A 16,287-nucleotide genomic window follows, 5' to 3' on the forward strand; every position below is an offset into this window, starting at 1 on the left:
ACACCTGGAATCACAGCACTCAAGAGGCTCAGGCAGGAGGACTGAAAAATTGGAAGCCAGCCTGGGCTCTATGGCGAAGTACTGTGCTCATAAGCTAAAAGAAAAATAAAAGGAAGCTGGGCGTGGAGGCGCACGTCCTTAATCCCAGCACTCGGGAGGCAGAGGTGAGAGGATCACCGTGAGTTCGAGGCCACCCTGAGACTCCATAGTGAATTCCAGGTCAGCCTGAGCTAGAGTGAGACCCTACCTCGGAAAAAATAATAAATAAATAAAAGGATATTCTACCTCTTACCACACTGCAAATAGTATATGACTTTACTGCTGCCTCTGTATACTGCACTGCACTAACACTGCATTGAACTGTACTAGACTAGACTAGATTACACAGCAAGTCCCTGAAACCAGTTCATAATTTTTTTTAGGGCAGAAAACTGACAGAGCTTATTAGAGGAAAGTGGGGCAACCTCAAAGGATGAAAGTAGATCTCAAGAGATCAGTGCAGAAGAAAACACTCTCATAGGGTGAGAGTGGACAAGGTCTTGAGAGAGCTCCACAGAGGAAACCACTCTCATGAGGTCAAAGTAAACAATGGCCAGAGAGATCATGAACCTATTCAACTTCTATATCTGAAACTCTATCCTCCTTTCAGCAACAGGTTCTCACTTGTGCCTCCCTTTTGCCTTCAAGCCTTGGCTACTGTCCCACCTGATTGCAGTGTTAGTTCACAAGTATATTCATAGGTCCCAACTCATAAAATGTGTTATAAATATGCATATATGTTCAACTGTGTGCATATCAACCACACCTCAACAAAGCTTAAAAACAAGTCAAACTGACTGGGAGCGGGAGAAGGGAAGAGAAGAAAAGCATTAATTGTCCCGTCCCGCGGGACCTAGTTATTCATGGGGGCGAGGAGGACCCTAACCTGAAATAAGATGGGCAAGAGAGAGGAAGAGACTCAAGCAAATGTACACTTGTCAAGAGTCCAATTTTATTGAGCCACAGCGGCCTTTTTAAGGGTTAGGGTTAGGGTTAGGGCTTTCGGGTGAGGGGGGGCTGGAGGAGGCAGGTGGTGGAAAGTTACAGAATCTTCTTGGCCTTTGGCCTAGGACAGTTTGCGGTTATTCCAAAAATTCACGGTACAGTTCTCACGTCTCTGCAGTTGCCAGGCAGGGTGTTAATTAGTTAGGTGTGGCGGAGTGGGGGGATGGAATCAGTTAGGTGTGGCAGGGTGGAGGAAAGGTCAGAAGTTGCTCAGGGCAGAAGTTGCTCAGGACAGAGGTTATCTCAGGGCAAAGGTCTGTTCAGGGCTCATCTCCTCGTCTCCAACAATTAATAAAGTGCAAAGAGAAGTAAATTGAAGAAAGGAAGTATGGTGCATTTGTGACCTCACAGTGACTGTCACTACCTGCACAAAACATGCATAACACAAGGGCAAAAAATATCATCAAAATAGAAGAAGGGGAGCTAGGGAAACGGCCAAGCAGCTAAGGCACTTGCCTACAAAGCTTACAGGCCCAGGTTCGATTCCCCACATAAAGCCAGATGCACAAGATGGCACCTGCCTCTGAAGATTGTTCACAGTGGCCAGAGGTGCTGGTTGTACCCATTCTCTTTTTTTTTTTTTTTTTCTCTCTCTTTCTTTCATATCGTAAACAAATAAATAAAGTACAGGGACTAAGTGGAAAGAAGCTAGGGTTCAGTGTTGGGGGATAGGGGAGAGTGGACAAAGGAGAGTGGTATGAGGGTATTGTGATCAGTGTGTATGTACGGAGGTTATCAATAAAAGACATTCCCTGTCATTACAAATAAATAGATGAATAAATAATATTTAAAAAAATTTTTTTGGTTTTTCAAAGTAGGGTCTCACTCTAGACCAGGCTGACCTGGAATTCACTATGTAGTGTCAGGGTGGCCTTGAACTCTCAGCAGTCCTTCTACCTCTGACTCCCAAGTGCTGGGATTAAAGGCATGCACCACTACACCCAGCAAAATAAAAGTGTTTTATGGTTGGAGAGATGACTCAGTGATTAACGAACTTGCTTATAACACCTAACGACCTGGGTTTGATTCCCCAGTACTCATGTAGAGCCAGATGCACAAAACGGTGCATGCATCTGGAGTTAGTTCATTTGCAGTGGCTAGAAGCCCTGGTGTCTCTCTTCTCTGCCTCTCTTCTTTCTCTCTTTGCTTGCAAATAAATAATATATTTTTATTTTTTTAAATGCTTAGCTAAAGAAAAATCTCTTTTTTTTTTTTGAGGTAGGGTCTCACTCTAGCCCAAGCTGACCTGGAATTCACTATGTAGTCTCAGGGTGGCCTTGAACTCACAGTGATCCTCCTACCTCTGCCTCCTGAGTGATGACATTAAAGGCGTGCATCACCACACCCACTCTTTTCTAGAAAGATGAAAGAGAGAAAGGAAGGAAGGAAGGAAGGAAGGAAGGAAGGAAGGAAGGAAGGAAGGAAGGAAGGAAGGAAGGGGGGAAAGAGGGAGGGAGGAAACTGAGCAAAGATGGAGACAAGGAAAAGAGTTGCCTTGGATCCTTCTAGCATTTAGATGCTTTTATATGTTTCCATAATGCTTATTACTTTATTTTTACACACAAAAATCTGAGTCTGATTCTCCTACTTACAACTAAAGTGACATATTTGATCTTGAGGCAAGATCTAAGTGCTTAGAGATTTGAAAGTCCTGAAAGAAAAAGTGTTGGGGGCCGCTACCCTTAGAGCCATACGGTTCTCTAGTGAGAGTGACTTACTTCTCTGGTTTGCTTGGAAACAACCAAATAAGCCCAAAAATCAGTCAGGGAGTAATTATCCATCTTTGCTGCCTCAATGGCTCTCTCCAGGCTGTCTTTTAAGTGCCACTCCTTCTGTTCAAAGCGACGTTTCAGTTCAGCCTCTGCACTGGCCACATTCCCGTTGTGGGTGTAGAATGAAGACAGCGCCCTGAGGCAGAAGGAAGAGAGCAGGCTGAGGATGGGGGAGGAGTGAGCTAAGGACGCAGGATGCCGCTAGCCCTGACCACGTGCCTCTGGCAGGCGCGAGGAACTGGGGAGTGATGACGGACATAAAATGAGCAGAAGTACAGGAGGGTAAGGTTCAAGGGAGGACTCAAGTATATAACTCGCCCATCTTACAGGTAGGACAATCACAACAAGATGGACGAGATGTGTCATGAAAAGCAAATGACATGTTTTTTCATATGACTATCTATTGAGTGTTTACATGTATCTGTTAATAACCAACCAGCCAAAAAAAAAAAAAAAAAAAAGGAATGGCAGGCTCATTCTCAATCTACAGAGAGAGACACTAAGGTTCGGAGAGGCTAAGTGACTTCCTCAAGTTGACACGGATTCTCTCTCTCTATATATATACATACATACATACACACACACACACACACACACACACACACACACACACACTTATGGCTGACCTGGACTTGTTTCTAGATACCATGCTTTCTTTTCTGTATCATGTGAGAGAAACAACTGAGAACATGCTTAGGGAGGACTTTTCCAACAAAGAAACACCTTGTCATTCAGGCTGAGGGTTACCCAACAAGGGAAGACTCACCATGAACCTGGGCAGCACCATCTCATGGGCTAGGGCCCTTGACTTGATGGAAAGGAGAAAGTGGGGCTGGGGAGATGGCTCAGCAGTGAAGGCACTTGCCTGCGAAGCCTGGGAGCCAGAGTTCCAGAACCCACATAAAGCCAGATGCACAGGTAGCACATTCACCTGGAGTTCGTTTACAGACGCTACAGGCCCTGCCACCCTATTCTCTCTCTTTCTCTCTCTCTCTCAAAGAAATAAATGCATTTTTTTTTAAGGAGAAAGTGAGCTGAGCACAAGTATTCATCACTTGCTTCTTCCTCACTGTAGACTCACTGTGACCAGCTGCTTCATGATCCTGCTGCCATGGCTTCCCCAGCATGATGGATCATGCCCGGTCTCACAGCAAACCAACATAAGCTCTTCCTTGCTTACGTCGCTTTGTTGGCATTTTGTCACAGCAAAGAGAAAAGTAACCAACAATAGGCGACACCCTAAAGAAACTGCCTTGCCCCTAAACTTCTATGTTTCTGCTTTTAAGCTTTTAAAATTATATTTGTGTATTTGCAAAGGGGTAGAAATGAGAGAGAGAGAGAAAGCGAGAGAAAGAGAGAGAGAGAGAGAGAAACAGGTGTGCCAGGGCCTTTCACCACTGCAAATGAACTCCAGACACATGTTCCAGATGTCTGTGCCACTTTGTGCATCTGGCTTTATGTGTATACTGAGGAATTGAACCCCAGGCCAGCAAGCTTTGCAAGCAAGCATCTTTAACCACTGAGCAATCTTCCCAGGCCTGTTCTTATGGTTTTATCTCAATTGACCATTAACCTATTGTCCACGCCCAGTCTCAAAGCCTGGAAGGTCTTATCTCTGCACTGAAAAGGTGCCAAGGCAGATTAGGAATGTCTGCTATGGGCTTGGAAACAGGCTCACAGGACAAATGCTTGAGACATGCCACCAGGACCTTTTTAAATGAGAAGGTATTAAACAGGTTTGGTTCAATTTTCAATCATAAAGAATGAGAGGTCATAAAAGGCTGTTCTCCATCCACTTCAACTATAAAAAGTGCACCTGGACATGTACAATTCTAGAATTACAGAAGTAGACAGGCAAAAGTGGGAGGGGTATAAGAGAGTGATAAAAAAAAAAAGTAACAAAGGAGGAAATGGATCAAAGGATATTATATGCATGCACTTAAAGGCCATAATGAAACTCCTTACATTGGAAGGTGTGCTCAAAAGGACTCCTTTAATGACTGTAAGTACTTATTATGCAAAGTTGCAGGCCTTCTGTGGTATAAGAAAGATATTTGGTGGCTGTACCCAGGTTATTGGCTCACAGCTTCTTGGAGGAACACCTTCTGTTCTAGTGAAGTGACTCTTGCCCAAGGGACCACTAGGCAACTTCAGAATGGCGGCCGGCGACCAGAAGGGCAAAGACATGGCCAAAAGCTCGGAACTTCTGGGGCAGAGCAAGAACAGCTGGAGATCAAATCAATCACCAGTTGGCCAGTGATAAATTTAGGTGATCAAGTCCATGTAATGACACATCCATAATACTCACTAAATAACAGGTTCAAAGAGCCTCTGTGCTGGGATGTACATGAAGGAAGATGCTGAGAGTTCCAAAAGAGCCACAGCATTCCCATCCCTGGCTCCATGCACGTTTACATTTGGCCCTTCCCAAGTCATTGCATTTGGTTCCTGAGAGCTGGTTGTGAGAGCCCCCCAACTTAAAGTCACTCCCTCAGTAATCCTGGGGGCCTGGAACATGCAACTGATATCTGAAGTAGAACCAGCCTAGTAGGACTATGTCCCTTTCACATGTGAAACCTGATGTCCACTCACCACAGGCACTGTCAGAATGGAAGTGACTCACTGGTGTTGAGGAGTTGGAGAAGTCGTCTTAGGTAAGACAGGAGAGTGGTGACCAGAAGGTGGGGGAGAGGGGGAGACAGGAGGCTGGAGAAAGACTGGTTATCAGATACAAGGTACTAATGGGGAGGAACAATTTCTGGTGTTCTCTTGCACTCAGGGAAAACACAGTTAGCAGCAATTATTGTGTAATTCAAAACAGCTGGAATGGAGGGCCTTGCATGTTCTCATCACAGGAAATGATAAACATCTGAGATGAGGGGCATGCTAAGTAGCACGAGTACGGTGGTTGTCCGTGGCTGTCCACAGGACAAGATGTAGAATCCCACGGGAGACAAATCTCTGGGCATGTCTGTGAGAATGTTTCCAGAGAGGTTTAACTGAGAAGGGAAGAGCCATCCTGAACATGGGTAGCACCATCTCATGGGGTGAACAGAAAGGAGGAAGTGAGCTGCGCACCTCCAGTTCTCGCTCTGTTTCCAGACCGTGGATGTGACCAGCCATCTCACACTCCTGCCGCCTGTTTTGCCACCATCACAGACAATACTCTCAAACCATGAGCCAAAGTGAGCCTTTCCTTCCTTCAGTTGCTTTTGTCAGTTATTTTGTTACAGCAATTAGAAAAGTAGTACTATGATCACATGTACTACAAAAATACCACACCACCCAGCATAAAATGAACTGTCACCTTTCAGTTAAAAAAGAAAAGGAGTTCTACCCTTCAAGACACAAAATGGCCTGGATATCCATGACCTCACAGTGCCTGACACTACCTACACAAGACCTTCATAACAGGAGGAAAAGATCATGACATCAAAATAAGAGACTGCTTGAGATGGGGAGGGGATATGATGGAGAGTAGAGTTTCAAAAGGGAAAGTGGGGGGAGGAAATTACCATGGGATGTTGTTTACAATTATGGAAGTTGTCAATAAAAAATAATTTTAAAAAAAAAGAAAGAAAAAAACATAGCATACATTTGGTATCTAGAGGAAAACGCTTTCATTGTGGCGTTAACAAACCTCTTTTACACTCCCACAAAAACACAGCACTTACCAAGTGGACCCAGAGACCCCTGCAAGGTATGTGACAGCATCCAACAGGCCCAGTTCTTTCAGCTCACTCAGGACCCCAAGACAGGCAATGTGAGCCCGCAGCCCACCTCCAGAGCCCAGCACAGCAATGACTGGAGCCTGACATTGGGGACAAGCCAGAGGTTCGCGGTCAGTGGAGTGGGTTGGGAACAGGTGGGTGCCTAAGCTCTCCCGTGGGTGGGAAAACATCTGTCCCATGTCAGTGATCTGGGAGGGTAAGCCCACACCCTTTCATATCCCCCATTCTCTGCTCACCCTGGCTGAGTCATGCCAAAGACCCCACGCACAGGAGAAGCAATCCCAGATCTCCAAGAGGATTCTTCTCTCTCACCTCTTTAGCCTGGATTTTCAGGTTTTTCAGAACTTCCAACACCCGAGGACGACGTTTGTCCACAGCCTCCTGTTCTTCTTTCTGAAGCCCAGGAATGAAGCAAACTCCAGGGCTGCCCAGGACAAGATAAAAACATTAAGCTTCAGGAAATTTGAAGTGAGTAAGGAAGAATAAATAAAACAATTTATCTATAGTGGTGCAGTCCAAGGAGGTAGGCAACAGCTGCTTTTTGAAGCGAATGTGATGTGTTAGACTGGAGAAGGGCTGTGAAATGAACACCAGATGTTGAAAACATAAACTAAAAGATATGTTGGGCTGGGGAGATAGCTCAGTTGCTAAAGTACTTGCCTTGCAAGTATGAGACCTGAGTGTAATTCCCAGAACCCACCAGGTGTGGTGATATGACCCTGTAATACCAGTTCTAGGGAAACAGAGACAGGAGGCTTTCTGGGGCTCATTGGCCAGATAGTCTAGTCTAACTGGTATGCTCTAGGCCAAATAAGAGACTTACCTTAAAAAGAGGTGGTGGGAAGCTGGAGAGATGGCTCAGCGATTAAAGCATTTGCCTGCAAAGCCTAAGGGCCAAGGTTTGCTTTCCCAGTACCCATGCAAGCCAGATGCACAGGTGGTGCATGCATCTGGAATTCATTTGCAGTGGCTAGAGGCCCTGATGTGCCCATTCTCTCTCTTTTTCTCTATCAAATAAATAAACAAAATACTAATTTAAGAAAGAGGTGGTAGGGCTGGAGAGATGACTTAGCAGTTCAAGCACTTGCCTGCAAAGTCTGAGGATACAGGTTTCATTTTCCAGTACCTACCTAAGCCAGATCCACAAGGTGGACAATGGCACACCCAGAAGCCACAGATTGTTACTTGAAAATTTTCAGTGTCAGGGATGGGATACCTTTCAGTGACTTGTTGGCCAGGGAGGTCCCTGATGCCCCTAAGACATTACATACAGGCCATTGTCAAGGCTCTTGATTTCCTGCTATGAATAGATGGGAAGACCCTGTCGCTGAAGACTCCACATACTTGGGCTGCAAGCTCACTGAAAAATTCTGCTGGAGCTGAGCTAAAAACCTCCTCTGTGTAGACTGGCTGTCATAAAGTTGGAATAAGCTACACTGCATATACAGTTCCATAGGACAGAAATCACCAGTGGAGATAAACAACAGTGGACACTATAAGCCAGCCAGGCCAAATGAGCCAATGGGTGTAATAGTAGCATGTCTGTTATGGGACAACCAACAGCTCTCTAATTGGACTTGAGGACTTCTCCATAGCAGGAAATACATTTCTGATCCTGAAAACCTATGGCAGGGAGAGTCATGAGCCATAGGGCTATAACGTCTGCTGGTATCTGGCTAAATGTATATACTATGCTCACCAAACTGCCCAGTAAGCACTCCTCTTAATGTTCATATCCATATATTAATGCTACTCTCACTTTTGGTTAGAGAAGCTTCTCTTTTCAGTTTGTGGCAACCTTGGGATGACTCAGAAGGCACCATGGTACTGAGAAGAAGTGACAGAGAAGTGCTCAGCACTGAAACATCCCTATCACACCTTCCAAGGCCCAAGGTTCATAGCAAATGAGGTGGCAAAAAAAAAAAAAAAAATGTAAGAGTCAAAAGGTAGGGCTCCTTACAATGTGCTCTTCCAGATACAAAATGGCCTGGATAGCCATGACATCACAGTGCCTGACACTACCTACACCGGACCATCATATCAGGAGGAAAAGATGATGACATCAAAATAAAAGAGAGACTGATTGAGAGAGGGAGGGGATATGATGGAGAGTGGAGTTGCAAAGCAGAGTGGGGGGACAGAATTACCATGGTTTATTGTCTATAATTATGGATGTTGTCAATAACATAAAAAGTTAAACCAAATTACCATACTACCAAGTACTTTCACTGATAGGTAGACAATCAAAAGAAATGAAGGTTGGGGGCTGGAGAGATGGCTTAGTGGTTAAGCGCTTGCCTGTGAAGCCTAAGGACCCTGGTTCAAGGCTCGGTTCCCCAGGTCCCACGTTAGCCAGATGCACAAGGGGGCGCACGCGTCTGGAGTTCGTTTGCAGTGGCTGGAGGCCCTGGCGCGCCCATTCTCTCTCTCTCCCTCTACCTGTCTTTCTCTGTGTCTGTCGCTCTCAAATAAAAAAAAAATTAAAAAAAATTATAAAATGATTAAGAGGAGAAATTTTTGTTACGTGTATTTTACAATAAAAAAATTAAGGGAAAGAAATGTATAGCACCTGTTTCTTTTTACTCTTTATAAGCTGGGCATGGTGGCACACGCCTTTAATACCAGCACTCAGGAGGCAGAGGTAAGAGGATCACCAAGAGATCAAAGCCACCCTGAGTCTACATAGTGAATTCCAGGTCAGCCTGAACTAGAGTGAGACCCTACCTCGGAAAACCAAAAATAAATTAATAAATAAACATGTAAACTATGTATATGACTCACCCTGTATTCATATCAGATAGTCGTGATTCCGGGGACTCAAGATTCATCTTCCCAACTTCTGCAATGTAAATGTTTCTGTTTACTGACGTGCAGTCAGTTCCGGGTGGTGGATTGGCAAGTTCTAAAGTCAATATTGGTTCTGGCTGTGGCTTCTGTGGGGATCTAGAAGAATATTTTACTAAAACAGATTAGTTCAGCAACCCATCACTCCCGGGCAGTGATGAACAGATAAATATCATGAGCTGAATCCAAATATGCAGAAAACACACACACACACACACACACGCACACGCACACGCACACACACACACACACACACCTTGAGATTGAAGCAGGGTAGGAGGAAGTGAGAGTTAACTCTGTCCTTGTGGAAGTTTGTTGAAAGCCCTTTTGAAAGAACTGATTTGGTTTCCTGGCTTTGGACCAACTGTGTTCTCTGTAATCAGTCCTCTCTGCTCCTCAGCCCAGGGAACAAAGGTTCCCTCAAATGTGTGCTGATGTGATATGCTGTTGTTAGCATGGAGCTACGTGGGAAGGCAAGGGCCTGTCTTGGGCACATCACCCCACCTAAAGCCCAGAGCACACATTCTGTTTCTTCTCCCCTTGGCCCCTGCCATTGACCTGGAGGCCCAGAATACTCAGCTTGCTGGTACACACTGGGCAGGAGATCCAATACACTGGTGCATGACATCTTTCCTCTAGGCATAACATAAAACCATCTTGAAGTAAAGAATGCTTAGGCTAGGTAGCTATGGCAACTTTGGAACAGAACAACACTGAGACAGAAAGTCTATAGCAATGGTAATGGAGCTATTTGCCAACTGCCAAATAGATGGAGAGGGTCACAAGATCCTTCCCTGAAGTTATAACAATTGTTCCCACCTGCCCTCCCTCAGCTGCAAGTGGTCTTGAAAAAAAGTCAGATTAGGGCTGGAGAGATGGCTTGGCAGTTAAGATGCTTGCCTGAAAAGTCAAAGGACCCAGGTTTGATTCCCCAGGACCCACGTAAGCTGGTGGCACATGTGTTGAGTTCGTTTGCAGCAGCTGGATGCCCTGGAGTGCCCATTCTCTCTCTCTCTCTTCATCTCTCTGCCTCTTTTTCTCTCAAATAAGTAAATAATAAAAATCTTTTTAAGTTAGATTATATAGTAAACTAGATGTGAGACTGCATGATGCTATTTCTATGAGGTCATCATCTAGGATGAGATAACATTTTCCATGGTGCAGCTGCACTGGGGTCTCCATGCTCAGGTAGCCTGAGGCTGAGGGAGGAGCATTCATGGGGGCAATCCCAACATAGGGAGCCCACCTCAGTGACCATGGTGAGGCTGCCATGCAGGACGGGATGGAACTCCTCCATGGTGCAGCTGCATGGGGGACTCTGTGATGCAGCTTTCGTAAAGTCATCCAGGATGAGGTGGGACTTTGTAGTGAGTCATTCATTGTTCCTAAATGTAACCCCTCACCCTGCTCTGTAAGTAACCCCAATAAACCCAAAACAGTTCCCCAAAACTGGTTTTGGTATAATCTTCCTTTGGTCTGACATCTGTCCCCTATCTGGGAGAGACATGTGTTCATGTCACTCTAAGAGAAAAGCTTCCCGTGACAACTGGACAGCAGTGGCTTCAGAAGAGTCCTTGCCCTGTCCTCCTCCTGATGTTCCTCACTTAGGAAAGGTCTCAGAGGTGTTTTCAGTCTTTATGTGGTTGGCAAGGAAATGGCTGAGAGAGCAGGGACCCTGACAATGGGATGACTCCGCCTTCTGCATTTACTTTCATCCAGTACATAGTCTCCCTTCATGACAGGAACTAGAAGAAAAGAGGCAAACTCTAGTGGGCAGAATCAACTGAGGAATTACCAGCAGGAGCTGTCTGTACCCATCAGGGGTAAAATGATTCGCACACCCAACACAGAGTTTCTTTTCATATCTTGATTCCATAGCTACTCACCAGTTGATCCTTTTCTGTGCTAGTGCCCATTTAGAATGAAACTCTCCAGCAAGGACCTGCTAAACTCACCCTCGGAGGTCAGATTATAGACATGACTTTAATAGCACAACCACAAGAGACCATAAGGGGGAAAGTTTGGTGAAAGCTTTTGGTACTTACAGACCTTGAGGATATCCAGCAGGCCTTGGGCGCCAAGAGAATGTGGAGTTTCAGCAACGAACATTATATACTAGGGGACTAGGGTGTGGGTCGCCCTTGGCTGGCACACAAATGTGTGAGTGGTATATTTAAAGGAAGCCTGGTGTGGGGGGGTATTGGCAAAGGGAGGAGTGACTAGCTTTTTATCTGTGGCAGGCCAGGGCACCCTTTGGGTGTGGTAGAAAAATTACCTGGAAACTGTCAAGAGGAACTAAACCCTGTTCCTGGCAAGAGCTCAACTTACATTAGAAATGGATCAAAACAGGGTTGACAAATAAGTCAAAGTATAGGCACTTGACTAGGGCTGTTTTCAGAAATGACTTTCATAGATTCAAAGGGCACACTCCTTGCGCCCATTCCCACTATCAAGTTCTCTTGTTTCTCAGAACTTGACCGAAGATTCATTTATGTTTTGCTAACAGCTTTTAATACCCTACACAGATTTTCTAATAGAAATGGTAAAGGTGGAGATGTGATGTTTTGATCTCCATATATATCGTGACACAGCACTGAGAATGTGTTGGGATGTTTGCCCTTCCATACTCCTCGCCATGTCTGCTTCTTCCCCTCCACAGACTCTCGTGTCCCCTCATCCTCTTCCTCATGCTCTCCCTCCTTCCTTACCTCTCTCCACCCTTTCCCTTCCCGTTTTCTTCTCTGTTGCACATGTGCGGTGCATGTTGTATGCATGTGGGTAACTCGTGGGGCACAGTGCACGGGCACATGTGTATGTGTGCGCGTGGAGGCCAGAGGTCGACACCAGCTGTCTTCCTCTCACCCTCCACCTTTTGAGCCAGGGTCTCTCACGGAAGCTGGCATCCGTTTACTGACTTGAGCTGCACTAGCTAGTCAGCAAGCCCAGACCCACGCGTCTACGTCTCCAGCACTGGCAACACAGGAGCGTGCCACCACACCCAGCACTCTACATGTGACACCAAACCCAGGTCTTCATGCTAGTGCAGTGAGCGCTGTGCCCACGGAGCATCTGCCCAGCCTTCCAGTCCTCTTTTGAAAACTTTCTGTAGCACAGACATGCAGATAATTAGGTCTCATTGCAGCATTTTTTTTTTAATTTTTTATTTATTTATTTGAGAGCGACAGACACAGAGAGAAAGACAGATAGAGGGAGAGAGAGAGAATGGGCGCGCCAGGGCTTCCAGCCTCTGCAAACGAACTCCAGACGCGTGCGCCCCCTTGTGCATCTGGCTAACGTGGGACCTGGGGAACCGAGCCTCGAACCGGGGTCCGTAGGCTTCACAGGCAAGCGCTTAACCGCTAAGCCATCTCTCCAGCCCTCATTGCAGCATTTTTATACAATTGTTTTTGCTTCCTTTCTTCTCCCCTTGCAACTCCCACCCCTAAAGCATCTCTTCTTCAAGTTTCATGTCACATGACCGTTTATCCTAATCCCCCCAGACCTCTTCCTCTTTCATGGTCACCTACCTAGCTTCACAGCCTACACACTTTTTCACTTCCTCTTGTATATATACACATATTGTGCATTTGAGAGATTTTTTTTTTTTTGTCTTTCAGTTGCCTGGGTTACCTCATTTAATTGTATCATTTTTTTCTACAAAGTTTATAATTTTTTCTTTACAGCTGAATAAAATCCCATTGTGTATACACACCACATTTTCATAATCCAGTCGCCAGTTGACAGATATCTAGGCCAGTTCCATTTTCTAGCTCTTGTGAATAGAGCAGCAATGAACACGAATGTGCAAGTAAGTTATCTCTGTGGTAGGATATTAAGTCCTTTGGGCATATGACCAGGAATATTGTTGGGTCATATGGAGTTCAATATTCAGCTTTTTTTTTTTTTTTTTTTTTTTTTGGTTTTTCAAGGTAGGGTCTCACTCTGGCACAGGCTGACCTGGAATTCACTATGTAGTCTCAAGGTGGCCTCGAACTCACGGCGATCCTCTTACCTCTGCCTCCTGAGTGCTGGGATTAAAGGCGTGCGCCACCACGACCGGTTTAAATTTTCAGCTTTTTGAGAAACCTTCACACTGATTTCCATAGTGGCCACACCATCTTACACTCCCATCAACATACTAGCCAGCATTTATTTGTTTTCTTAATGATAGCTATTCCGACTAGGGTGAGATGGAATCTGTGATTTTTATTTGCATTTCCCTGGTGGATTAGGTCTCTGTTTTCTTTTTTTCCTCTTCATTGACAGCTTCCATACTCACAGACAATAAACCATGATAATTCCATCTCCTCCCTCACTTTCCCCTTCAACAATCTACACTCCATCACATCCCCTCCCTCTCACCATTAGTCTCTTATTTATGTCGTCATCTTTTCCTCCTATTATGAGGGTCTTGTGAAGATAGTTAGTGCTAGGCACTGCAAGGTCATGGATATCAAGGCCAATTTCTAACTGGTTGATCGCACCAGAAGCAGTCCTATACTTCCTTTGGCGCTTACATTCTTTCCGCCATTTCTTCCGCAATGGACCTTGAGCCTTGGGAGTCTCTATTTTCTTTTTTTAAATTTTGTTTGTTTATTTATTTATTTATTTGAGAGTGACAGATAGAAAGAGAATGGGCACACCAGGGCCTCCAGCCATTGCAAACAAACTCCAGATGCATGTGCCACCCTGTGCATCAAGCTGACGTGGGTCCTGAGGAAATCAAGCATCGAACCAGGGTCCTTAGGCTTCACAGGATAGTACTTAACAGCTAACAATGCTTCTATTTTCTTAATGCCTTGCTTCTCCGCTTCATTCTCTTGGATGCTCTTGGTACCTGTTACTCCTTTCTCCCTTCCTTCTCCTCTGGGCCTTCTTTACTCCTACCTTCTCCCCTCTCTTCCTCCTCCATTTCCCCCTTCCTTCTCCTCTGGGCCTTCTTTCCTCCTACCTTCTCCCCTCTTCCTCCTCCATTTCTCCCATCTCTGTTCTGGCCAGAGAAAATGCAGGCCTGACCTGAGACCAAATATTGACTTGACCACCAACCAATGAACAATGCTGTTCTGGGCAGTTATGGCTTCCATGTGGAATGTCCCCCACAGGGTTGTATTTGAACACTTGGTCCTTGGTGACATGGTTCTGGGAGGTTGTGGAACTTTAGGTATGGGGATGAACTAACTATAGGAATGAACTGTAAAAAGACAAACTGTAAGAATGAGCTACAGGAATGATATATGGTAATACAGTATGAGAATATTTTTTATGGACCTTACAAATAACTTTTCTGAGAATATTACTGTGAGACACTTTTCTGTTAAACTCCTGACTTGTGCCGGGTGTGGTGGCACAAACCTTTAATCCCAGCACTTGGGAGGCAGAAGTAGAGAATGGCTGTGAGTTTGAGGCCACCCTGAGACTACATACATAGTGAATTCCAGGACATCCTGGGCTAGAGACCCTAACCTTGAAAACAAAAATATTCTTGACTTGTAACTGACCCTGAAGTTAATTACACAACCACATAATTCACCCACTTAAAGCAATATGGCTAGGGTCCCTTTACCTTGGTGTACTTCTGGCCTGTACAGCACAGATGACCAATATTGACAAGCACTGTTTGGAGACGCTGACTCATCTTCTGCTCAATTTCTTCAGAAGCCTGGTTAGACTCTTGACCCAGAGCAAGTGTCCATGTGTACAAAGTGCTACCCATGGCATTGAAGACAATCAGGTCACTAATGGGTTGCCCACAGAACTGTCACAGGTCTGTTGACAACAGGTGGGATTAGTGTGGCTGCATTTGTGAACAGGGCACGTGTGCACGTTTTGGATCAGCAGAGTCCAACAGGTCATACCCCTAAATCTCTTCCTTTAACAAATGCTCAAGTATTGTCTAAAGCCAGAAGTTTCATGTCCTTTGCCCACGTAATACTAATTCTGCTCATATTACTGGTTTTTGCTGTTCCATAAAAACACCGAGTGTCTGTGTACAAAACGCTTCAGCTGTAGAAACACCAGAGCAACGGCAACAGCAGATGCAGCAGGTCCACCCTTAGTCTAAAGGGCTGCAAGAGCAGTTCCTTTGTCCTTAGGCTCAGATAGAGGCAGCTAGCCCAGTCTTCAGTAACTCCAAGGGTTAGTTTCCTATCGCTCCGACAAGCAGTTAACCCGCTCCTGGATAAAGAACTCCAAGAGTTGGTATCTATAATTCCAGGTCTGTGTCTCTTAACTGGACAGTTAGGGACGCAGGGCCTAACTAGAAGATGCAAGGCCATAGAGGTGCACCTGGAGCACTCTGAGCTGGCCCTACTTCTGGCCTAGCTTTTGGCTTTTTGATCCTTGATGTAACAAGTTGCACGACAAGCTTCTTCCCCCTCCAACAAACCGGAGCCCCAAGATAGACTGTTATCACCTTACATTTATGGTTCCCTTCCCCTTTAAGTTGCTTGTTAGGTACTCTTGTTAAGCGCTGAAAAGCGACTGGCACATGCTCTATGACTTCACACCTTTAAGAACAGGCAAAAGGCTGTCACATGTAAATGGAGAATGTGGAACCTGTCCCAGGACACAAGGAAAGAGTGAAGCCACAGTGAAGATGACTCCCGCCTTCACACACACACCCTCTCCTTACTCTCATTTCTTTTCCTCCCAGCTCCCTGTTCTTACCAAGGCACTGCACCCATATAGGTTGTATGCAGTGTTGTGTCTGCAGGAAAAAGTATTGCTTCCTATTAATTCTGGTAGAAAATGGTTATACTTGCCAGAGTCTTGATGCCCTCATCTGTAGAATGAGGATATTATTTCCTGTTCATTTCCATGGATAACGGTTACTTAACCTGCCAGAGTGACAGCGTGCTCATTTGTCGAAGCAGGATATTACCTTCTGTTAATTACTG

General features: G+C 45.3%; 1 protein-coding gene across 3 annotated transcripts in view; it reads right to left on the minus strand.

The window, feature by feature from the left end:
* Window positions 1–11,532, minus strand: part of Pla2g4c (phospholipase A2 group IVC) — a 50,964-nt gene extending 39,432 nt beyond the window's left edge. Inside the window, exons 1-5 of one of the 3 annotated variants that reach the window (XM_045134222.1) lie at window positions 11,441–11,532; window positions 9,329–9,386; window positions 6,860–6,971; window positions 6,491–6,627; window positions 2,763–2,952 (exon numbers count right to left, since the gene is read on the minus strand). In XM_045134222.1, the coding sequence (XP_044990157.1) occupies window positions 2,763–2,952; window positions 6,491–6,627; window positions 6,860–6,971; window positions 9,329–9,375 (486 nt within the window). In that variant the 5' untranslated portion in view covers window positions 9,376–9,386; window positions 11,441–11,532. Of the gene's footprint in view, window positions 1–2,762; window positions 2,953–6,490; window positions 6,628–6,859; window positions 6,972–9,328; window positions 9,491–9,647; window positions 9,738–11,436 lie in introns of those variants that run through there. The other 2 variants (XM_045134220.1, XM_045134221.1) reach the window with 2 other exon arrangements.
* Between the last annotated feature and the right edge of the window lie 4,755 nt (window positions 11,533–16,287).

The sequence above is a fragment of the Jaculus jaculus genome, chromosome 14, assembly GCF_020740685.1.
Source record: "Jaculus jaculus isolate mJacJac1 chromosome 14, mJacJac1.mat.Y.cur, whole genome shotgun sequence".
NCBI classification, from domain to species: Eukaryota; Metazoa; Chordata; class Mammalia; order Rodentia; family Dipodidae; genus Jaculus; species Jaculus jaculus.